This window comes from Barbus barbus (assembly GCF_936440315.1).
Source record: "Barbus barbus genome assembly, chromosome: 39".
In the NCBI taxonomy this organism is placed as follows: domain Eukaryota; kingdom Metazoa; phylum Chordata; class Actinopteri; order Cypriniformes; family Cyprinidae; genus Barbus; species Barbus barbus.
Window position 1 is genome coordinate 24,580,424 of NC_136717.1, and position 26,507 is coordinate 24,606,930.

General features: G+C 35.0%; 2 protein-coding genes across 2 annotated transcripts; one reads left to right on the forward strand and one right to left on the reverse strand.

Annotated features, from left to right (window-relative positions):
* The first annotated feature begins 702 nt into the window (after positions 1-702).
* Positions 703-3,986, forward strand: LOC306858469 (FGFR1 oncogene partner 2 homolog). Its single transcript, XM_079399037.1, has 6 exons — positions 703-1,010; positions 1,370-1,506; positions 1,578-1,695; positions 1,783-1,925; positions 2,005-2,118; positions 3,181-3,986. The coding sequence occupies exons 2-6, from the start codon at positions 1,372-1,374 to the stop codon at positions 3,316-3,318; spliced, it is 648 nt and encodes a 215-aa protein (XP_079255163.1). The 5' UTR covers positions 703-1,010; positions 1,370-1,371; the 3' UTR covers positions 3,319-3,986.
* Positions 3,987-4,452: 466 nt separating this feature from the next.
* LOC306858726 (transmembrane 7 superfamily member 3-like) lies at positions 4,453-26,507 on the reverse strand. The gene is made up of 12 exons (XM_079399406.1): positions 26,262-26,507; positions 24,823-24,977; positions 14,827-14,977; positions 14,562-14,682; positions 13,052-13,223; positions 11,532-11,709; positions 11,262-11,348; positions 8,341-8,421; positions 7,015-7,167; positions 6,705-6,802; positions 6,463-6,625; positions 4,453-5,709 (listed from the first exon to the last, which is right to left on the reverse strand). Exons 1-12 carry the CDS (start codon positions 26,332-26,334, stop codon positions 5,456-5,458), a joined length of 1,686 nt encoding a protein of 561 aa, XP_079255532.1. The 5' UTR covers positions 26,335-26,507; the 3' UTR covers positions 4,453-5,455.

The following is a 26,507-nucleotide window of genomic DNA, read 5'->3' on the forward strand; positions in this document are numbered from 1 at the left end:
CACCAAACACTCATCCGAAAGTCCAGTAGACCAATAATATATGGTGCGTAGATCCAAAAAATACAAAGGTTTATAGACAAAGAAGATCCTTGTTCATTTATTACTCAGAGGTCACTAAATAGTGCACTTTTGCACTTTTTTGCACTATTTAGTGACCTCTGAGTAATAAATGATATAAGCCTTTTTGGACTGTTTAGATGAGTGAGGATCTTCTTTGTCTATAAACCTTTATAAGAATTATATTAAAATATTTAAACTCTTGATAAATAAAATAACATTGAATTGTCACGTCATTCTCTTATTAATGCTATAATAAAATATTTAAGATCTCTCTGTGCTTATGTTAAAATAAAATACATAAATGATGGGAGGGGGGTACTTAGTTCATTTGATGATTATTTGCTTGTTTTAAAATATTTTACATATTATATATATATTACATAGTTAATTAAATATATAGTATATAATGTTATAAAAAATATATTCAATAATTAAAATCTTGAAAAGACTAAAATAAAAATGTGATTCTTGTATTAATGACACAGTATCTCCCTGTAATTAATTTCAAAATCTCTGTAGCAGTTATGATTGGATGTTAGATATAGGATAAAACTGACTCATAATCACAAGGCAGGATTTGTTTCAACAGGTAAAATCTGATTACGCCCCATGTGTCACACGGGATTAAACTGGCCTCTCTCCACCCATAAAAAACCTCAAACTCAGTTAATAAAAGAACATAAGCAGTCATTCTCTTAATGGAATTATGAGGCCAATCATCTAGAGATTAATAAGATTCAGCAAAGGAATTTGCGAAAGGACGGATTTTACAGTAATAAACAAAACATTCATGTTACTAATTGCACTTTAAACATTCAGAAAGCGCCTCCATGCGGACGCTGTATGGAAGACAGTCGGCGCCTACATCTCCCAGAAGCACTCGCGCGTGACGTCACGGCACGGCCGCAGCAACAGGAAGTGCTCCAACTGAGCCGTTGCTGTAAGATAAGGTAAGCTTTAATATTCATTTAAATTATTCGCGGTTTTATTCGGAAATATAATAAAACAATAAGTGTTTATAGCTTCATATTCGTTTACACGATCTAGTATTTGATTAAAACAATTAACGTTAGCGTATTTATTTTCGTAGAAGCTAACTTAATGCTAGGCTTCTACCAAAACATTTGACAATTACCTTTTAGTATTTCTGAAATCAAGTCATATAATGTGTATAAATAAGCCACAACATAACAGTAGTTGCAGCAAATCAGCTTTCCGCTGATCTAAGCATTTGTAGAATATAAGAGTGTGTATTTATGAAAGGAATCATGACTTAAGTCACAGTCTAAGTGTTTGTTGTGCTCTTCAGGAATGACCTGTACACTGGAGAAGGTGCTGGCCGATGCCAAGTCACTGGTAGAGCGGCTCCGGGATCATGACAGTGCTGCTGAGATCCTGATCGAACAAACCACGCTGCTGAACAAGAGAGTGGAGGCCATGAAACAGGTATCAGTGTTTGTTCTCAGTCTGTCTAATGGGGATGAGAGTTGTTTTACTCCTATTTCTTGTTCTTTCAGTACCAGAACGAGATTGAGGTGCTGAACCAGGTGGCAAGACACCGGCCACGCTCCACGCTGGTCATGGGCATCCAGCAGGAAAACCGGCAAATATGGGAACTGCAGCAAGAAAACAAAGGTGTTAGGAGGGTTTGCAATTAAAAGCTGTCGCTGGATGTCATTTGAGGGCTGTTTTATATCTAAATCCACACATTTCTCTCGACAGAGCTGCGCACGTCACTGGAGGAGCATCAGTCTGCTCTGGAGCTCATCATGACCAAATACAGAGAGCAGGTGTTTCGCCTTCTGATGGCCAGCAAGAGAGACGATCCTGCTATTGTCACCAAGCTCAGAGAACAGCACACTAATGTCAGTCTTAAAGACGGTTTTTATGACATTCCCTCTAATTCTGGTGTCCAAATAGTCATTCAATGTGTTTATACCGCAGGAGATGCAGGCGCACATTGAGAAAATAAACGAAATGGCCACGGTGATGAGGAAAGCCATCGAGGTGGATGAAGGGCGACTGTGTGAGGATGAGGAGAGAATCAAACGTCTGGAGGTCAGACACACTAAATAAACCACATTGTATTCGTTATTAAAATATATTGCAAACAATGGCACAAAATCAATGTAAGAAAGATGAAAATAAACCGTTATATTAGGCTGATATCACTTGAAGTCAAAATTGTAGTCTGTTACTAATTACATGAAGAAAATTGTAGTTAGTAACATTATCTATTAGATTACACATGTTAGGTAATGTAATCCGACTAGGGTTTCATTACTTTTGATTTAACTTGTTTAACACAGAGATTTAAAAGTCTTGCATCATACTGATTCAAAAATACATACATAAATTAAATATATTCCATTGTGTGTTAGCAACAGTGCATTAAATATTAATTTATGTAGGGGTTTCCCAAAGTGTGGTTTGCGAAGGATAAAAGCTAATAATTCATTAAATCATATAAATGTACAATTAAAATAAATAATTTAAAAATAAAAACAATCAGATAGAACACTTATTAAAATAATATTTTATACTTATAATTTTATACAGTAAATATTTTGTAATTTTATAACATTATACAATTATTATATTAATACAAATATTTTTATATAATTTAATATGAAATATTTAATTTTTATAATTTTTTTTAAAGTGCATATAATGTGATCATTAACCAACATCCAAGAACCGTGAATATGTTGCTGTGCTGTTGTTATTGAAATAATAAAATTGTAAAATCTCATATTAAAATATTTAGTACTAAAAAATATAAACAATCAGATACAACACTTATTAAAATAATATTTTATATTTATATAATTTTATACAGTAAATATTTTGTAATTTTATACATTATACAATTTGTATATATTAATACAATATTTTTATATAATTTAATAAAATGTGTTTACACAATTCTAAAATATTTTTATATAATTTTTTTCATATGTTTTATTTATCTGATTATTATTTTGAGTATTTTCAAATGTAATATTAATTATTTTTTTAAATCTGATTGCATTATCCAGCTTACATATAATCATTTACCGCCTAGCCCTATACCGCAATAAACATGACACTTGTAAATGTTTTGTATGTTGTTCTGTGCAGCTGGAGAACAGCGGTCTGCGAGAGCTGTTGGGAATCAGCCGTGAGGCGTTTCTGGTGCTGAAGAGAGACGACACGTCTGACAGCACGTCTCTCTCGCCGCTGCTCACCAGCACAGACGTCAGTCTGAGGAAGAGCTAAAGGCCGTCAGAGACTCCGAGTTTACAAACCATCGTTCAGAGCTGCCCTACAAATCCCACAATCCTCCATTACAGGGTCACACGCACTCACTGGACATCCATCAGTCATTCCGCATGAGGGGTTTTGCAGGAAGGGCCTGTGGAATCTGTCAAACACTGAAATCCGATTACTTTTCCACCTCTCCATCATCATGGCTTCAGTCTGGAAAAGCCAAATCGACCGATTCAGCCAAATGAAAACAATCATTTTTGGAACAGTAAAATTGGCATATTGTGAATGATTACTTCACCTGAAAATGAGACTTTGTAAAGGGAATGTCACAATGTGACATTTTAATGAAAAAGCTTGTTGTTTTGTTTGTTTCTTGCTCATGTTTGTGCCTGTTTTATGTGGGTATGAGAGGAAGTAGCATTGAAAGTGATTAAAAGCATTGAATGAACTGGCTGTGTCCTTCTCTAGTTTCATGCACAGAGAGTGTTGAATAACTACTCAACACTTAAGGTTTTACACTATCTTTAATTTAGTATTCAGTTACATGCGTTATTGCATGTAAATTTACATTTTATGTAAAATGCATTGCAAATGCTGTTTCACGTCGACTTTGAGCTAATTATCAATTCATATGAACATGCAATTAAAAAATAAAAAATATTTTCTTCTATAACATGTAAACAAATTTATATAATTTAATTTTTTTTACCATTTTATTTTTATAAATAGTTACATTTTATTTGAATTATGCAAAATCTAATGTGAAGTGATTCCTCACACAATCCGATTATTTCCAGACGCATAAAATCAAGCCCTGCCTGACATTTCTCATCGATTCACTCACAATTGCATCACAAAATGCATTGCAATTATTTAATACTCTAATAAAACATTAATGATGGTCTGTCACATCAAAAGTTCATACATTTCTCACATTCAATAAAAGCAAAACATCTGGGGCCTGTTTCATAAAACAAGTTTACCAAATAAACCAGGTTTATTTCAGGTAGTCTGGTTTATTGTCAGTTGATTTGGTTCAAAATAAGTCAGAATAAATTGGCTGGCTTATTTGGTAAACTTGTTTTATGAAACAGGCCCCAGATCTCATTCTAATCGGTCTTGGAATAGAAAACAATATCATTTAGGTGTTATGGCACAAATGACAACTTTATTAAACATTTAAATTTCATACAAAACAGAAATAATGCTTACTGCTACCACTTAAAAACAATTTTAAGCATTACTGCATGTTGTAAATGCTTTAGAAAAAGTTTGCTTCTGTGAGAGACACAAAGATCTCATGAAGAAACCCTGAGAGGAAACCAGAAGTGTATTGATGAATAATGCAATACTACTGATTTTGCAAAGCTGGAGTCTGTCAAAGATCGATCTTGGGTTTATGTCTCCATAAGAGCTACACATCCAGTTATAAAGCACAGAAAATGGCTGAAAAACATTTCAACTCCACAGACTCTCAATATTCCCCTTACATTGCATTTAAAATCCTCATTACAAGTGGGTAACACCAGCGCTGTAAAGTAGCAGTCAAATACCCACAGGAACACAGTCAAAATAAGCTCATTATTTCTAACCTGAACTCCAAACCTCGGTGAGGATCCACTGAGACTCATATGCGCTCAGACACAGAAAACACTCAAACATCAGCCGTAGAGGCTTACAGTGGCTACTAATGAACACCGGTTCATTTGGTCTGCAATCGCAGAGTGTTATACATTCATTTTAATGGTGAACGTCTTTAAAAATCGCTCATTCACTTGTGTGCTAACCAGACGTAGTAAAAATGTTAAAAGAATCTCCACTGAACGTTTCCTCCAAGCTGCTAAAATGCATCTAAAAATCACACTGTGGCAGCTGATGTATATAGTAGAGGTCAGTTGCTTAACACTTATCTGAAAACAAGCACTGCTGGGAGCCTAGACAAAAACACACATAAGTGCACGTGGTCAGTCTCACACCGTGTGAGAGCTGCTCCTTTAACCGCCATCGGCTGCTCGTCTGAGTCGTTGGGCTCTAAAAATCGAGCTCAATCCTCATGTATGTTGCTATAGGTCTCCACAGGCTTGAGCAGCCGTGTTCTGGAGGAGAAGGACTAACAGTGATCTGACTTCAAGTCAAAAGTCACAGGTTAAAGCAATAGAGGTGTGGTTTCGCCAGCCGGTTCTGTGCGCTGTGTGAGCTGGCGAATACGTCCGAGGATTCGGGCTGATAAAGATGGCTTGTGGTGGCTGGGATCCAGAACGTTGGTCTTCCTGCGCTCTCGCTCTTGCTTCCACATCACGTATGGGCTCGGCGGGAAAAACTGCCGCGATTTCTCTCGATACAGCTGAACGACGATCCCCGAAACCCCCAGAACAACCCACACGGTGATCATGATGAAATCTGGAGAGGTGAAACATCAGACACGACCAATACATTGACCCACGAATTAAAGCAAATCTAAAATATTTTTTTAGGCTGAATCATATTCTTTATCTATCACCTTACTTAAAACACTCAAGCTCAACAGCGTTTTAAGGGAAGAAGGACTTGTGTCATTTCAAAGCTGTTTTCAATGTATAAGTCATTATTGTTTTATTGATATTATAATAATGATTTTTGTATCTGGGAAAATGGCACATCATATTCTTGTAGACAAAATGAGTTGAGAAACCATTTATGAATTAGTTTGTGTTTTTATGCATTACAAATTCAAGACTTCACACTGGTTATGTCAGCATCAAAAAAACGGATCATGACTTCAGTCACTGCCATTATAGTCAATGAAAAAGTCTACAAACCTATAAATAAATCTCTTACATAGAAAAAAAATAAATCCAGTGTTTTCATCAAATTTAACTTGACTAAATAAAGTAAATGCTTTAGATTGCACAACGCTGCCAAAAACAATGCAAAAATCTTTGGTGGATCAAAATATAATGCACAATCAACACTTTATCACATTTCACTTTAATCAGGGCAGTAGTAACTGATTTCATTTAACTGTGCACAAGCATTTTTTTGGCTCCTTATCTTGGATTTGGGGTGCATTTTTGCTAATTTTAGTGGTATTTTGCCCCAAGCCCCTGTTAATTTCCAACCCTGGTCTGCAGTGATCTCATACATGGCCTACAACTTCAATCCCTGCACACCTACCGATATCCTGCAGCGGTACGGAGATGAACACTCGGCTGAAGTTGTGGTTGAGGAGGCGTTTGAGGACATCCAGCGTGATGTAGGACAGACTGGTGTAGGTGTAGGCATTGACGGCCAGGACCACTGTATACGCACCAACCACTCCACATGTAATTATATTGCCCTGAAACATGCAGACAAACGTGCATTTTATTTAGGTGTCGAATATGAGCTTATATCAAATGTATTTTTCTGTATCTCACCTCTCTAGGCCACCTGATGAAGAACAAAGGAACAAACACCATAATGCAAGCGAACACCACCCAGAACACCACATCATTATGGAATATAGGAAGATCACCTGGAGAAAAACAGAGAGATTAAACAACAAATCCATAAAATGAAAATGATTAAATAACTAATAATAAAAATGATCACCCACATCTTAACAATCAACATCCAGCAAGACTATGAAGTGAGATTATAAAGAGATCATTCTCAACAGATGCAGAAGCAACATTTTTAACTGCATGAACGATGATACATTAAGGTTTTTCAAACATGATTTCTTACCAAGTGGAGTGAAGAAGATGATGGATGAGATGAGAAATCCAAGAATGAGTCCGACCACCAACACGCAGACCATGACCGAACCGAACCGCCACCAGCTCATCACCATGACCACGCCCCCGACCACGCCCATCAGCGCTGTCAGAGCCAATCGAACTGCAGAGACAGTCAGTCAACAAAAAGACATCAGATAACAAGACATAGATCTCAGCTGACTAATTAAGAGTACATTAAGACGTTATTTTGTATTACAAATGTTTTATTTAAATATGCAAATGACGCATTATCTAATTAAATATGCACTCATTTGCATACTTTTCCAGAACAAAACAATTTTGAACCTGGGTTTATCCAATGTTTAATTTTGATGACATGAGTGATTTTGGATCTCTTTTCATCTCTCCACAAACCAGAAAAAATAAAATTCACCATATTTTAAAAAGTACAATGTTATATAGATCAAGCAAATGATATAAGAACAAACCCCTTAGTAAAAACATTCAGAATACAGATAAAACTGTAAAGTTTGATGTAAGTGCTGCTGAAATGGGGAAAAAACTCATTTTGAGAAACTGCCTTTAAAAGATATGTATTGCACTTAAAATCCTCAGATGCAAATAGATAAAGTGCTATGAAATTAACATTCAAATGTGTATTTTAGATATTTTCTATTCCACTAGTCTAACAAAAGACAAGTTGTGGATGCAAAATAGCCCGAAATTACATGAAAAAAACATGGTTTTGCCTGTAATGTCTTGACTTTAAAAAGTGCTTTAAGAACAAACTTGAGCTAAGGTTGTTCTGATTAGTCAGCTGTATGATGAGTCATCAGTTGTTATCCATCTTAAGAAAAGCAAAACATTTTTTAAAAAATGCTCTTCCTCATTTCAGCCATGCCTGTCCTGTAACACGCAAACATCTGACAGACAGCTCTACATGATGCATTTGACTGGGACAGGCTGGTTTGACAACTCCAGCTGCAATCCACAGCACATGACTCTAATCCTCAGAGAGTTACGGCACAACAATAACCTCAGTCCTCTGTGGCGAGAGCTGCTTTCTGCACTCGTGACGGCTGTTGAGATTCACTGCTGGCAGAACCAGTTTGTGTAGCCAATTTCAGTCCAATTGAACTGGAAAAATAGTTCTTGGGAACAGTACAAATCACCCAGAATGATGTGAAACTCATTACAGGTCTAAGAGGCTGAGCTGATAGAAATACTCTATGAGGTGATCATAAACTTCAGATCGGTTCAGGCAAGCACTAATCATCTAATTTGACAGTGATTCAGTGCATGTGTAACTCTGCAATGTGACTGATGGACTCACTGTTGTATTCCAGCGGTGTGGTTATGGTGATCACGACAAAGAATACAAACGCCGTAAAGCCGAAGCCCATACAGAACAGCTCTGAGAAAACACAGAAATAGACATTTTAATGGAAACGATAGGAGTGATTACCTGCAATAAATTCCGTCAGTCTGAATCAGTGTTATTTTACTATCACTACTATTATAGTTTTTAATATTTTGAATGAGTTTTATTATATGTCGTTTTTATTTTTCCATTTTATTTTGATTTTAGTTATAGTAATTTTGTTGCGTCTTGGTAATTTTTATTAGTTTTTGATTTTTTTATTAGTTTTTTTTAAATGTCTACGTAGTTTTTAATCATTCAAACTAAAGTTAAATTAAAACTAAATGAACATGAGAAATTCTGTATTGCTAACAAACTGAAATAAAATAAATATTAAATAAAAGTTTTTTAAAAATTGGTGTTGAAATTAAATAAATGTTATAAAATTAGGCTAATATATAATATATTTTTAAAAAACTTTTATTTAATATTTTGAAATGTTTTATTTTTAGTTTTCATTTCAATTTTAGTTTGCTTCATTAATTTTGCTGTGTTTTTGTCATTTTTATTAGTTTTAGTTTTTTTATATGTCTATATAGTTTTTTTAATTTCAGTTTTAGTTTTAGTTATTTTAGTATATCGAGTTAAACTAAATGGAAATGAGAAATGTTGCTTTGGCAACAAGCTGGAATAAAGTTAGAATAAAGAATAAGTTTAGTTAATGTTTATTTTATAGTAACAAAACAATCTAAAATTCATTGTTTTAGTTGTAGTTAACATAAGAGTCAGGCATACAGATCTGCAATAAGTTTAACAAGGCTCCAAATTTAAACAGGTCATATAATGAAAAATCTAAATTGAATAAACGATTTTGAGCTGCCAAAAACACCATTTACTGAAATTAAGAAGCACAAATGATTCGTTTTAAACTTCACTGTATTTTTTAGCTTCACATAATTATTTCACATGTTCACACAAAAGGCTTTAAAAAAAACACAGCTGCAAAAAAAAACAGCCGTTTCATTCAAAAGGAGAAAAGCTTGAAATGGTCATAAAACACTGAATAGACTGTTGTGCAAGAAGCCTTGACTAACATTGCGAGTGGACATCGATGTATCATATGACCCCTTTAAAAACATGCCATCCATTCAGAAATGATGCAACTACAGTTGTGTTCAAAATAATAGCAGTTCAACATCACTAACCAGATCAATCACTGTTTTTGGTAGAAATTATATTTCTACATGGCAAATATTTTAATAGTAGGTGTGGGAAAGTAATAGAAAACCAACAGACTCAACAGTCATGATATGCACGCAGTTGATTCTGTGTAATTGAATCATTAATTGAAAATGGCGTGTTCAAAATAATAGCAGTGTGGAGTTTAATTAGAGGTAAATCATTCTGTGAAAAAAACTGGTGTCAAACAAGTTGCCCTTATTTAAGGACGAAGGCAGCAAATGTTGTTCTGTACATTTTTCTCTGAAAATCTGAGTAAAATGGGTCGTTCCAGACATTGTCTTTGATTAAAAAGTTGATTAGAGAGGGGAAAACATAAATAAGTGCAGAAAATGATAGGCTGCTCATCTAAAATGATATCAAATGCTTTAAAATGGTAACCAAAACCAGTAAGATGTGGAAGAAAACTGAAAACTACCATTCGAATGGATCGAAGAATAGCCAAAATGGCAAGGACTCAGCCAATGATCAGCTCCAGGGTGATCAAAGAAAGTCTAAAGTTACCTGTGAGTACTGTAACAATTAGAAGACGCCTATGTGAAACCAAGCTATTGGTAAGAAGCCCCCACAACGTCTTAATGTTGAAAAAATGAAGAGGTTACAATCTGCCAAAGAACACATTGACTGGCCTAAAGAGAAATGGCGCAACATTTTGTGGACTGATGAAGCATGATTGGTCTTTTTGGGTCTAGGGGGCGCAGACAGTTTGTCAGACGACCCCTAAACACTGAATTCAAGCCACAGTACACTGTGAAGACAGTGAAGCATGGTGGCACAAGCATCGTGATATGGGGATTGTTTCTCATACTACGTGTTGGGCCTATTTATCACATTCCAGGGATCATGGATAAAATACTTAAAGAGGTTATGTTGCCTTATGCCGAAGAGGAAATGCCCAGGAAATGGGTGTTTCAACAAGACAACGACCCCAAACACACCAGTAAGCCAGCAGCATCTTGGTTCCAGACCAACAAGATTAACGTTATGGAGTGGCCAGCCCAATCTCCAGACCTTAATCCAATTGAAAACTTGTGGGGTGGCATCAAAAATGCTGTTTCTGAGGCAAAACCAAGAAATGCAGAGGATTTGTGGTCTGTAGTGCAATCGTCCTGGGCTGGAATACCTGTTCACAGCTGCCAGACTCCATGCGACACAGATGTGAAGCAGTTCTCAGAAACCGTGGCTATACAACTAAATGTTAGTTCAGTCATTCACAAGAAAGCTAAATCTTCAAGCATTTTTCTGTTTATACAGTAAATGTTTGACTTTGTAAAGAAAAATGCAGATACTGCTATTGTTTTGAACAGCCTAATATTCCCTTTTCTTCACTTTCTGTAAACTAATAACAAATGTGCTAAATTTTTCTTTATGTTTTGAAGAAAGAATAGTTTTTAGAATAGAATGTGCAATGTTCCCAATGCATGTGTGTATTGAAGTAAAAGTTATTATAAGGACTTTGAGCTTTATTCGCTTTTTTAAACACACTGCTATTATTTTGAACACAACTGTACATCATCCGCTCACCTCTGACTTTCTAAAGCTCTAGCAAAGACTTTCCCAAACCTAAAATACTTGGGGCATATTCAGTAGACCGACAGTGATTAATAGCAGTAACGTGGTGTGTTTCTAAGAAAAGCAAGAAAAACAAATCTCACCACATTTGAAGAAGCGGTGTCCCACAAAACACACAAACAGCCCAGCCAAACCAATCACAGTGAAAAACACTTTAGTAGACACTCTCCCTGAGAAAATTAGAGAGAAAATACATTTAAATACCACATCAAACCTGTCACAGAAACTGTTCAAAAGCTAAAGACAAAATATCACTTCAAGTAGGATTTAAAAGTGGCAAATGACCTCAGGAATTTCAGAGCTTAGGAATCAAATAATGCAGCATTAATTTAGATTTTCTTTCATCTTCTCACCCAAATCGCTGCATCTGTCCAGCGTGGAGTTGAAGCTGCAGGCGTATGTGTGGACGGGGATGTAGGACGCTGACGTGTTCAACACTGGATCTCTCACAATCACCGAGAAAATCACACCCTGGCCGGGAAGAGAGCTGAAGGAGAACTGAGTCCGGTCATGAGAGGTTAAAGACACCACCTGAAAGAGTGAAATTAAATGATAAACTAAGGGTGTTTTCAGACCCGTTAATCATTTTACTTCATCAACAAGTATATACATTGCTTAAATTTATTAGGCCACCACCACTCAAAGTAAGATTTGTGCCACAGCTGCTCTAAACTAACAGTATTGGTGGTTACAAAAATCTTTTTTTTGTTTGTTTCTGTAATGGTTAATCAACCAGTAAGCTCTTTAGTCACAGCAGCGCTATGTTAAAATATAATTGATGTTATTATCCATTTTTAATTTTCTGTTTTACAAGAGAGGCAGAAAAAAATGAGTAAAGCACTTTTATTATTTTTTATTCAGATGCCCAATTACAGTTAATAAAAACAGAGACTGTGGAAAAGTACATAAAAACAATGCCAGCAAGAATACAAGCAGTTATCAAGGCCAAAGGAGGCCATACAAAATAGAAGTGATTATGTGTGAATAAAGACTACTTAATTGTTTCAGTTTGTCATTTGCCTAATAAGTGACAATAACATATTTAGTTTTTTACAAGTTTTTGGACATCTGAATAAAATAAAAAATTTTAAAAAATGAAGTGCTTTACTATTCCTGCCTTTGTTGTAAAACCGAACATTAATGGATAATAATAATTATATTATATTTTAGTATTAGTATATATATATATATATATATATATATATATAAAACATATAATATATATATTACTGCTGTCAAATGATTAACCGCGATTAATCACATCCAAAATAAGTTTTTGTTTACATAATATATGTGTGTGTTCTGTGTATATTTATTATGTATATATAAATACACATACATGCATGCATATATTTTGAAAATATTTACATGGCTATAATATATTTATAGTCATGTATTTTATATTATAAGTAACTATATTTAATATATAAACATAACATTTTTCTGAAATATAAACATGCATGTGTGTATATTTATATATACATAAATATACACAGTACACACACATATTATGCAAACAAAAACTTTTATTTTGGATGCGATTAATCGCGATTAATTGTTTGACAGCACTAATATATATATATATATATATATATATATATATATATATATATATATATATATTTTTTTTTTTTTTTTTTCATTTATATATTAAATTTTTGGAATGTTTGAATATGCATATGAAAGTTCAGGCGATCTTGAACCGATGGTGTGGATCCAAGTGCGATTGTGTGTAAACTAAGGGAGATATACATAGAGATAACATACCAGGTTATGAAACAAACACTTTAAACTCACTAAAAATAATTTAACAGCTACAAGAGATAGCAGAATGTGGTAAGGAAGGACAGAGAGAGAGAGAGATTTCACACACCTTTCTGCTGTTATCCTGCACGTTCTGCACATTGGCCACTCTCTCCAAACTTCTGATCAGACTCTGCTCCGACAGGTCGCCCTCCGGCAGGAAGTACTGATACACCTCATACACCAATCGCCAACGAGTGCTGGAACCCACATCCACGTCACACGCCGGTGGAATCGCCCTTCTGAAAAACATCATCTTGTTTAGACTGATTGACTAATGAACGTTTGATCTTCCAATCCTGGAAGCCACAATTTTAAAGGGTCATGAAACACTAAACTGCATCATTTGTGTTGCACATCACAGAAGGCAATATTAGCATCAATACATTTTAACTGCAGGAGAAAACTGGTTAATTTTGAGCTTTTCTGTGCTATGTTCATCTTCTAAGTAGGGCTGCACGATAAATCGAAATTAAGCAGAAGCTGCGATTGTCATGCGTATCTCTCAGTGAAGGACAGTTCTGTGATCAGCAGTAAATCTCCATCTGAAGGCCAGAGGAACTCCAAATATGCCCCAAAGAAGAAATCCAGGAAATACCTATCGCTGCAGCTGAATAAACAGATTTAAATGCTTTCATTTAACGGGACTAATAAACACACGACTGACAATATATGGTTTATTTGAGTTCTTATTATTTTCATTATAATAAAGTATATCTAATGCAATGCTAATCGACAATGCTAATACTATGAAATATGTTGCGTACCTTATTCTGTGTGAGAAGCCACATCATCTCACAGAAGGATTTATTTCAAACACTCGGCTGAGGTTATGAAGTGATTTTGGAGTAAAAACATGTTATTAAATGTGGTATTTTCACGTGCTTTCAGATGGAGCAGCATTTACTACACAGAGCCGTAGTTCACTGAGAAGCTACGCAAACTGCGGTCATTATCGCGATCGATTTCTTTGATTTCATAATAATACAATTATATCCTCTGCGGTTTTTTTTTTTGCTTAGCTTGTCAGAGAACTACGGCTATTTGTAGTAAATGCTGGAGATGGAGATTTACTACTAATCACAGAAGCGGCTTTACTGACGAGATGTGCGTGACAATCGCATTCGATTAATCATGCAGCCCTATTTCTTATAATCTTCATTAGTATGTGATGTTTTCACACATTATAGTTCAATGACTCATCGGTGCCTCATAATTATTAAAAGGATGGTGCTTCTCTTAATTATTTATGAAAACACATTTACTGTGGCAGATGCCTCAAACTGTGAGATCAAAACAATAGAGTCAAAAGCTATTATAAAAGCAACCGTGCTTTCATTTATAAATGTATTTGAATGCAACTGGGTGTGCATTTATTTGTGCATTAAATAATATCTGTGTGTAATTTACTATGAGCTTAAAAACCAATGCATAATACATTTGTTCATTTTGTTGCATGTAACGGCAAAATTCAACATGCATTTTTAGGAACATTTGATGCACTTAACTCAATAACCAATGCTGAAATAAGGGGTTTCATGACCCTTTAAAAGTCCATGATTTTATTAAATTCCTCTCACCTTCCATATCCAATGTTAGCAGGTGCAAAGGTAATCATGGTCTCAAACAGGTTGTATTGCAGGTAGATGTTTGGATCAATCTCCAGCGGGAATTCCTGATTACAGGCTCCAGGAACTGGATCTGCACACACACACACACATTACCCATACACACTGAATGTACTGTATTACAGTCAATAGTCTGTTAAGGAGGGTGTATGTGTTGCTCATTCAAGTAATTTGTGTTGCTCATGTCGGCATGCAAGTAAAGAGTTGGTTCTCTAACCAGTGCTGGTGTATGGCAGAATCACACCAATTCCTGCCGCGCTGCTCCCGTCAGTGGTCTTCAGGAACCAGGAGATGATGGTCTGACTCGGTGTTAAGTTGGATAACAGACCAGCATCTGCTGCCGTGACCGAAAAACCATAAAGTGGGATCTGACCAATACACAAAAAAACACAACCTATGAATGGACATCAACACATACACACTCTAGAGCAGTGCTTCTCAAAGTCCGGACTCCGGTCCGGATCCGGACCCGGAGGGAATTCAATCCGGACCCGCTTCTATTTCATATTTCAAGAACACTAATTATATTTCCTACTTTGATAAACGCACGTTAAACTTGTAAATCATTTGTTTATTTATTCTTATTTTTTATGTCTTTTTGGAGAAGGTCCGAAATTGCATGCAAGATATTGAAACTTTTCCTTCATGACATTTGTTGTCATCATGACATCCAGTGAGCGCATGACGTTTGACGTAATCGGGTGACATTTCACAGCTAATATTTTTATTTTTTTGTTTTGTTTTGCTATCACTTATATTATGGCAATTTGTCCTATAGCAGTGCCCAGTGTATACATTTATTTGTGGCGGCTTGTCACAATATCAAAACTGACCGCTACAAATAGATTTTCCAAAAGGCTTATACTTCGTTGAATAAACTGAGCACTGCGCTTTTCAAAAATAAAATGCTGCGCGGGTGTTTTTATATGAATGTATCTTTTAAAAGAACCGTCCGTTTTCTTCAGAAAAGCTTTTTTTTTTTTTTTTTTTATTTAACACTTATTTACAAAACACAATTTACAAAATCTCTCGTTGGGAGACTTATAAGCAGAACATAGTTAAACAATTAAATGGAACAGATTACAATAAAGAAAATATATACAAAAAAAAAAAAAAAAAAAAAAGTAAAATAAAATAAATTAAGCAAAGGCACTTCAGTCAATAAGGCATGTCAAAGTTATTCATATATATATATATATATATATATATATATATATATATATATATATATATATATATATATTGACCTCGGTCTTCATATATTCTTAAAATAAAGTTACATGGAAGCTTTACAAGTTACAATGACAAATATTTTGAGACATCTTCACATAGAGAGTAAATGTTGCCACTGGAGTCTTTCAGAAGTTTCAAAGAAGCAAAGTATTCCCTCAATTCAATTTTAAACACCATTAGGGATGGATTTTTGTTTTGCCATTTACATTTATGAATATGGTATTTACCCATAATTGTTATGATATTATACATTCTAAAAAGTTCCTTCGGAAGGTTTTCATTACCAAAAAGAATTTGCTCTAACTTTAATTGTGTAATTCTCTCCATTTTTGTTTCCAGCCAACTCAAGACATCTTGCCAAAATATTTTTATCACTGGACAAGAGAAAAACAAATGTTCAATAGTTTCATCTTCCTGGGAACAGAACACACATGGCTCCACTTCAAAACCAAATCTCTTTTTAAGCATATCTGCTGCTGGATAATATCCATTTATAATTTTGAATTGCATTTCTTTGATTTTAGGAGGTATAGGCCATTTCATGAATTTGATGTATTTATTCGTTATTTTGTCATCATAATGCCTTATTTTTATATTTTGGTCAAAATCATGAAATAGTTTACATTTGAATATTTTGCTAATACACTTGTTGTTACATTTTTTGCTATTTAGGGGAATTTGGTTTAGTTGCAGTTTAGGCAAATTTATTTGACTTTTGGAATAATGTAAATAGTTTTGTATCATATTTAAAAGGGCTATTGGTATTGCTTTACATACCTTATTATAATCCCTTATTAAACTTTGTATATTAAATTTTGTTTTAAAATCCGTAAACCTAAGAAAATTACCTTGTTCATCTAATATATCTGTGATGAAAATGATTCCCTTTTCAAACCAATTTCTGAAAAAAAGTGTTTTTCTACTTATTGTTATCACTCTGTTGTTCCACAAGGTGGAGCCATGTGGTGTAAAATTATGAGTAAATACCATCTTCCAGTAATGGAGAACTTGTTTATGATATTCAGACAGTTTTAGTGGCAATTTGGATACCTCAAAATCGCACTTTAAAAGAAATTCTAAGCCTCCCACTTTATCAAAAATATTTTTGGGAATATGATACCATAGAGATTCAGGTTTATCTAAAAAGGCTTTTACCCAGTTAACTCTAAAAACTCCAACCATAGATTCAAAGTCAATTGTTTTTAACCCCCCTTTATTATAGTCCTTTACAAGTTGTGATTTTTTTATATAGTGCGTTTTATTACGCCAGATGAATTGGTAAATTATAGTGTTTGCTTTTCTTATGTTTTGTGAACTAATATAGAGAGAATAGCTTGGGTAAATTAATTTAGAAATCCCTTCTGATTTTGACAATATGTTACGTCCTAAAATAGTTAAGTCTCTTGTTAACCAAAGATTTAGGTTTCTTTTTATTTCTTCAATTTTCTCTGTTATATTTTTGGATTCTCTTATTGCCAAGTTGTTAGATAGATGAATTCCCAAGTATTTAACATCATTCTTAACTGTAATCATCTCCAAGTCTGTCTCAGTGCAATTATACAAGGGTAATATTTCACATTTTTTTAGATTAAGGCAAAGGCCTGATGCCCTTGAAAAAACAGAAATCGCATTTAAAGCCTTCTGAAGAATCGATTTGTCCTTTAGAAATATCACTGTATCGTCAGCAAATTGGCTCATTTTCAATTCGGTATCACAAACTTTTATTCCTTCAAGGTCTTTATTATTTACTACATAATAGGCCAAAAGCTGCGTACAGAGAATGAATAATTTTGGTGAAATTGGGCAACCTTGTCTTATTCCACAAGAGACATTGATTCTTGGAGTGATGCCTGATTGAAGTGAAATATAACTGTATATTTGGTCATAAAACATTCTGATTACCTTACAAAAGTTGTTGCCAAACCCAAAAAGTTGGAGCGATTTCAGTAAGAAGTCATGTTCGATAGAATCAAATGCCTTGAAAAAATCAATAAACAATATTAAGCTTTCTGTGTTAATAAGGCTCTGGTAATCTAACATGTCCATAATTAATCTCACATTGTTATGAATATGTCTACCTTTAATAAAAGCTGACTGAAATTCGTCTATTAAATTGTTCAAGACATTTTTTACTCTGTTAGCATATACTAAAGCTAGTAATTTATAATCATTGCAAAGTAGAGTTATAGGTCTCCAATTATCTAATAGTAATAAGTCTTTATTGGGTTTGGGCAACAAGGTTATCAGACCAGTTTTCATAGTAGGGGATAACTGACCATTTTTTATGCAGTCGAGATACGCATTAAATAATAAATTTTTAATATCTGTCCAAAAAGTCTTAAATTCTATAGATAAACCATCAATGCCCGGTGATTTACCATTTTTCATTTGTTTTAAAGCTGTTTCAATTTCTGATAAAGTTACATCTCTTTCTAGTAAAAATTTGTCTTCATCTGTTAGTTTTGTTACATTTTCTTTTACACTATTCATAAAGGCATCACAATCATCACTCTGAAATTTTTCCTTATATAAGTTGCTATAGAATTGACATACTTCCTCTGTTATTTTATTTGTGTCTTGAATAATATTTCCATTTTGGTTTAATTTTGTTATACATTTTTTAGTCTGTCTCCGTTTTTCAAGGCTATAAAAATATGATGAGTTTTTTTCCCCCTGCTCAATCCATTTGGCTCTTGATCTTACAAAGGCGCCTTTTGCCTTTTCCAAGTATATAACATCTAATTGGTTCTGAAGCATGTGTAACTCTTGTGTCTCTTCTACAGTTATGTTAGGTTGTCCACATAATAAACTTATCTTTTCAACTATTTCCTTTTGTTTACGTTTACGGTTGGCGGCTATTTTCTTACCAGTTTCAATAGCTTGTTGCTTTACTCGAAATTTAAACCACTCCCACTTACTTATATCTGACAAATCCATGTCATCAGTTTCAAGACATATTATTCTAATCTGACTACAAAAGTCTTCGTTCAGCAACAAGGCATTGTTAAATTTCCAAATATTGATTGATTTTTGTTTTTGTTTGACTATTGAGAGTGACAAACCAATAAGACAATGATCCGTGAGAGGAGATGATTGAATATCACATTTTGGTGTAAGATTAGTAATATTTGGAGACACAAGCCAATAATCTATCCTTGAGCATAGGTTAACATCTGCTGGGTTGATCCAAGTAAATTGCATTTTGTTAGGGTGTGTCACTCTCCAATAATCTACCAAGTTATTGGATAAACAAAAATTGTTTAACATGTCATTATATTCTGGTTGCAACCCCTTGGGAGGTTTCCTGTCAAGCCAGGAATTAGGTGCTATGTTAAAATCACCTCCTAATATTATGCTATCCGTGCCATAAGTTGCACTCCATTCCCTGATAGCTTGAGTTAACTTTAACATCATATTTTTATTGAGAGACCTGTTGTTGTACCCATATACATTAATCAAAATCATCTTGAAATCAAATACTTCTACCACAACCATTAGCCAGTGACCTGCTTCATCACTTTTATAATCAATAATTTTCCCCACAAACCTAAAAAATAAAATCATCACTCCTGCAGAGTGAGAAGTTCCATGTGAATACAAAATATTGTCTCCCCATTGTTGCTTCCAAAATTTTTCATCGTCCTTATTAGAATGTGTCTCTTGTAGCAAAATAAGGTTGGCTTTGACTTCCTTACAAAATAAAAAAATGGCCTTACGCTTAATGTTATTCTTTAAACCTCGAACATTTAAAGAACTAAAAACAATAGACATACGAATGAAACAAAATACACGCTCTTAGATGCGCTTAGAAAATAGGATTTCAGGCAGGAATGAAACAATCTGTCATAGATTTGAACTTTGACATTAACAGTAACAGACCCCTTAATCAAACTTCTGAATCAAGGTGATGACACTAAACTTAACCTGTGAAAGGTGCCTCCACTCTTTTTCCGTCTATAATAGCATACCCTTCCTTCAAGTAAGCTTTCTTCCCGTTGCGTCTGGCCTCCTGTACCGTCGGATACAGCTTTGCCCGGGCTTCACGATCTTCTTTTGACCAGTCCTGTCTAAATTGAACATGCAGCTCCTTGCAGACTCTGGCCTCCCTCGACCTCCTCCAGATCTCGTCCCTCGTCGTCCGCATACCAAACTGCATGATGATCGGTCGTGGTCTCATGTTGAAGGCGGGATCATCTTTCTTTCCCAGACGATGGACAGTATCAACCTTGTCTCGTAGTTGTTCCACTGAAATCGGAATCACTCTTGTGAGAATGCCGATCACCATCTCTCTTGTATCCTCGTTTTCCTTCTCCGGTAGCCCGATCAATTTGAGATTCCATCGTCTTCCGTATCGCTCGATTTCCCGGCATCTTTCCTTCAGCTCCTTGTTCTCTTTTGTCAGCCTATCCACTTGCACTGTGAGTTGAATTATTCCATTTTTATTTTCTGTCACCTCTTTTTCGTTATTCTGGATGCGCTGTTCAAAGTTTTCAAACTTTCTTTCGAACGCATCCAGCCTTTCCTCAAATCTTTGTGATAGAGTGTGAATAGCATCGTATATGCTTTCCATGCTTATTTCTTTTGATTTATCTCTCCTCTTCAGTTTTTTGGGATTTGGACTCTGTAACGGAGTGTGGTCGCTCAGAGGTTTTGCCCTCTGCATCTCTTCTTCAACACATTCGTCAAAACATGCGTCACGTATCCCGTCCATGCTGTAGTCATGATCTTTTAAGCTATCTTGGTCCTGAGTATTAGCCATTTTTTTTTCTTTTTCTAGTGTATTATTTTGTGCGTCTTTTCAAAAAGTGACTCACAATAGTCTTTTAAGAGTGTTGTTTACCTCACAATGGCTTGAGGGGTGACTGTTGTTCAAATTTAACTATTTTGAATGTCAAAATCACTTTTTCTGTCGGACCCTGCGACTTTTGCGACTGCTCACTCCGCCATCTTGCTCCTCCCTCTCCTTCAGAAAAGCTTTGTCAATTTTCATTTGGTCTTTCCTGTAATGGCTGATAAAGTAGCGCTTATTTGATTACAGTCGTTACCGGGGAAACAGCTATATATCACGCTCCAACAGCGCCTCCTGCTGGCAGAGAATCAACTTGCATTTGCTAGTCTGCGGGAAACACTGGTGTCTGTCAGCAAACATAAACAAAAAAGCATGCTTCAGAACTGTTTTGAGAAGGTGCTTAAGTTTTGAGCCATGTATTATTACTATGAATTAGGCTACTACTACTACTATTACTATATTGTGCCCTGCAATAACCATTTACGCAAATTCTCTTTTGATATAAAGGGAAAAAAAGAGCCTATGTATATATCGGCCATAGGCTGCCCTGATTTCTAAATATCGGCATTGGCCAGAGAAAAAACATTATAGGTCGACTTCTACTGCTGACACTTAAATTAATTGTTTTGCCACTTTTGCACTTGTTATTAAAGTATTTTGAATGCAAAGGGAACCTTTTTTTTTTTTTTAAATTAGTGTTTATTTGTTATATGTTATGTATGTTTATTAAAAACACGTTTTGTAATAACCAATTGTTCCGGACCTTTGACACTGATGAAAATTCAGATTTGGACCTTTGAATGTAGACTTTGAGAACCCCTGCTCTAGAGGGATAAAGGTCAGGTGGAGAATATTATGCAACAAATACAAGCAAAGTGCAACCATTCAAGCCCTGTCCTACATTCACTTGGATTTACTTACACCAGACTATTATTAGGGCCCAAGCCTCTTTTTTTTCGACTATCTTTTGGGGGCCTTAACGTGCCCAAAAACTCTTGAAAATTGGCACACATGTTGGAATCCGTGGCCATTAGGACGCCACAGAGGCTGGGACCCAGACGTGGCACAGGGGCTCTACAGCGCCCCCTGGAAAACTGTCAGAAAACTTGATGTATAGCTCACACATACTTGCACGTATTCATATGAAACTCGGTACACATATAGCTCTCAAAAAGCCAAACAACTTTCAGAGTGCATGTCATAGGCTCCACCCAACAGGAAGTCGGCTATTCAGGGCTGTTTAAAAAGCGTATGCTCTGGAATTTGATATACTCCTCTGAGGATTTCCAAACGATTGCCACCAAACTCGCTGCCACCAAACTCGGATGCTAAATTGCGAAGAGATTTTTGATATCTCGAACGGTTTGCCCGTGGCGAGGCGATGAAGTTATGGCGAAAAATGAGAAAAAGGAAATGCCTAATAACAGCCACATACATTGTCTGATGTTGATCAAACTTCAGTGGTTTGTTCGTTATATGATGCCGATCGCATAGATGTGACTATTAGGAGTCAAAGTTATAGTGCCACCAACTGGCTGCAGGAAGTGTGTCATTTTCAAAATGCTTTGAATTCAGCATCTTATTTTTACTCGATTTGCTTCAAACTTCATCAGAATAATGTCAAAACACGGCCGATTTAAAACTGTGAAGGGAATATTGATATCTAAAATTCTGTTGCCATGGCAACTTGTCAAACTTGAATATTCTTTTCTGGTGATTTTGAGGCAGATAACATGTTTAGAATGTTATGAAACTCAACAACTCTATAGTGCCACCTTTTGTCAAAAATGGGAGGGCTTAGCTTTAGCTACAGACACCAAACTCGGTACATATATTGTTCTAATCAAGCCGGACAACTTTCTGATTTACAGTCATTAGCTACGACCAACAGGAAGTCAGCTATTTTTATTTTTTGGGAATTTCAGGCTTCAAATTAATTCATACTCCTCCAAGCAGAAACAGTAATTCACACCAAACTTTTTTCAACATGATGACAAGATACTGAAGATGCTAAATTGCGAACGGATTTAGGATATCTTGAACGGTGTTTTAATGGCAATTTATTAAAAAGTTACAGTAAAAAAGAGAGCACTTTTTTATATCTTTTAAGAGCAGCTTCCAAACACCTCATAAAAAATTACATACACAGAACAAGTCATTCTGAGGAAATGTGATTAATTCTATAACTTTACAATACACTATGGGGAGCAGAAAATTAAAAAAAACTTATCAGACATCTGATGTCACTCTGCTTCTGTGTGTGTGGGGTGGGGGGTGGATGAGTGTGTGAGTTGAGTGTGGGTTGAGAGGGTGGGTGGGTGAGAGAGAGAGAGAGAGAGAGGGTCTGTTTAAACTTTTGATGCTTTAATAGTGGTTTAAAAGTAACAGTAAAACAGTTCAGCTGGCAGATGCAGACTAAGCTGCAATGCAGGCAAAAATATTTCACGAATGCTTAGATTAATAAAGTCGTTAAAAAGTGCTTATAAATCATTAAAGGTTTTGATAACACTTTATAATTAGGTCTCATTGTTAACATTAGGGAATGCATTAATTAACGAACTAACAATGAAAAATATTTTTACAGCATGTTAATTCTTCATTGATAGTATGAACTTACAATGAACTAACAAGGAACAAGATATTTTTAATGTTAGAAAAATAGTCATGTTCAAAAGATAAAACTTTAAATTTTAATAAAATATTAACACATTTTAGAATTAATATTGATCAACATTAAATGGTATATAATTATTAATGATGTTAACTAACAACAGTTAAATAATGTTTTTTTAACATTGGTTAATTCACAAATAACAAAGTATTAACAATATTTTTTTCCTTTATTTGTGTTAGTAAAAATTATTAATGTTAGTTCATGGAAAAATAAATCATTAAAAAAATACTTATAAATCATTAAAAGCTTTGGTAACTGTAATAATGTCTCATTTGTTAACATTAGCAAATGTATTAACTAACATAACTACTACCAATGAAAAATATATTTTCACAGCATTTATTAATGTTTGTTGATGTTAGTTAATCAAAATGTTTGTTAATTCACAGTGCATTCACTAATGTTAACAGATAAAACATTAAATTTTAATAATGTTTATTAGTTTTGAATATTAACTAAAATTAATAAATGCTATATAAGAATTGTTCATGTTAATTAATATAGTTAATGTTAGTAACTGAAACCTTATTGAAAGTGTTTTTGAAAGTTTTATGTGTGTATGTTTCACAGTCTTGATGATTTGGATTAACCCTTTCATTGCTGAATCCCTCAAATCCAAACTGCCAGAGGGTTACTGTAAAGCATGTGCTCGCTGTGCACTGTTTTCCTGATGCCACGGGGGTGGCGGTTGCATTGACGGCTTGGGCCCATCATCGCTGCTTGCAGCTTTAATTACTATTATTATTACCAGATTAGTATTATTTATATACTACTGCAGTTTTTATTAATAATTTGACTTAGCTTTTATTTTTATACTTTCACTTTTCCTTTTCATTTTTATATGTGCTTTTGTCATTTTTATTATTATAATTTTTTTACTTTGGTTTTATTAAATATTACTAGTACTTACATTTGATTTCTTTTAAATTCAGGTTTAGTTTTTATTTATTTCCAGTTAGTTATTTTAAGGCTTGTACTTAAACCAAACAACTTAACTGAAATACGTATTTATTTATTTAAGTTAACAACATTTTTAACAGTTTGTGCTTTAGTCTTTTTTTAACAATAACTCCATTTTTGAATATCCATGTGAAAAATAAATAGGAAAAATACAACCAGAACCAAGGCCACTGAAAAGTGGACAACACAATTGCACTCTATAGACGCAACATTCGTTTCGAACAGCATTTAATATTGACTTCAACTGTGTCTGAACTGGGGTTTGTGCTCAGCGCACTACAGCTGCATGACTGCTGACATTATGAACAGAATGCATGGAGGAGTGTGTGTGTGTGTGTGTGGAGATCAGAGCTTGTGATTAGACTCTCACATGATGTCTTGCTCGATCAGCCCATGGAACTGGGTCAGCTGGGGGTGTCTGTGTTTCTTTCTTGTGTATGGCAGTGCATTATGGTGCTCTGTGTGTGTGTGTGTGTGTGTGTGTGTATGTGTATGTGCATGCCTGTGCAAAGAGCACTGCTTTGTGTGTGTGTGTGTGTGTGTGTGTGGTCTCTTACCGGTGTATATGAGAGTGTGACATTGCGGTGATGTGTATGAAACTGCAGTGTTAAGAAGGAAATGTCAGCAGGAATCCGGGAAACAACAGCTTGAACCGTCCCGTTCACTGGAACACTCACGTTCTGGAAGGTTCCCAGAGAAAACATCACACGGTCTGCAAAACACATACATATATATATATAAACTGAAAGCATTTAAACTGAAAGCAGGCAGAGAAACCAGTGAGCACTTCAAATAAGGAAGTGGCTTTTGACAGTTGTGATTTGGTGTAGAAAGATGTTGGCTCATGGTTGCTCTGACTTCCTGCCCGACCATGAAATCTGACATGATAATCAAGTCATCTGATTTCATAATGACTCACACCTGCTGTACATCAAAACTACACTGAAAAAATCTTCTTGTGTCCAAACCTGCAAGACGATGCCTTTACATGCAATACACAGATGTCGGAAGGAATTTGTGTGTTTCTATTTTATGGCAACATTTCTAGCACTAAGCTGCCAATCCACTAAATATTTACTTGTTTTCCTGTAAAACCCGTTCTACATTTTTTAAAGTTATTTAACAAACAGTTTTAATGTCCCGTCCTCAGTTAATTTGTTCAAGTTGAGGTCTGCAGAGATCTTGAAGACTGAAATCCCTTCAATCTCTCTCTCTCTCTCTTTCTCCTTCAGGAATGTGCAAATAGTTTCTAAATTGCATCTCGTGGATCGTTGCTCTGTTTCATTGTCGTCAGTGCATCGTAAGCAGGAATGAGGAGAATTAAAAAACACTGAATGAAAATACGTCACTGCTACAAAATACCAGAACATTACGAAGAGGCACAAAATTACAACTGAACTATATTAAAAACAATCAGACTCATTTAATCAACAACACCTTCCCTTACAGGCAGGAGATCATCAAATACTCCAAACATCAGAAAAAGACAAGCGTTTTACTACAAATCTACTGTTTCCTTAACCCTATAAAGCCTATGGTATCATATTTGATAAATTATGATACCTCTAAATTAACAGCATGATCAAAACCTGTTGCACACAATTTATTACATTACTTCTGTCTTCTGATTGATAGTTTAAACTTTTTAGCAAGTAAAAGGTATTTTATTATAATGTAGCAAATATGATACAAAATATAAAACACATATGCAAACGTCTTTTATATTTTGTCAAAAGGTTCTGTCGCATTTTATTTTTTGCATGGTTAAGACCATCATTGGGGTTTAGTGAGCAAATCTGCTCAGCTGATGCTCTCATACATGAGTTTAGTCTATTTCCTAAAGGATACAGGCAGTAAACGAATGTAAGAGACCTTAGAAAACAGGAATACACCTCAGACAAACAAGTTAGTAATTGCAATATCATATAGAAATAATAGGGGGAATTGAGTGCGTTTGCATCAGTGTTGATGAAGATGTTTTGTTTATGTTACTCACTCTCATCCTGAGCGCGCGTGCAACTGACCCACGACAAGACGAGCAAAACCAAACATTCTCTCTTCAGTGGCATTTTCCCGGATCAGTCCAGTCTATAAACACGCTCTAGCAGAAGCGACCAAATTTGAGACTCATGCCGAAGCTTGTCGTTTAGCCTCCGGAAGTGTCACTCTCTGCTTGGGTGCGCTGCAATGCAACAACTTTTGAGTTGTATATATGTTGCCTGTAGCACGCAGGCGCGACTGT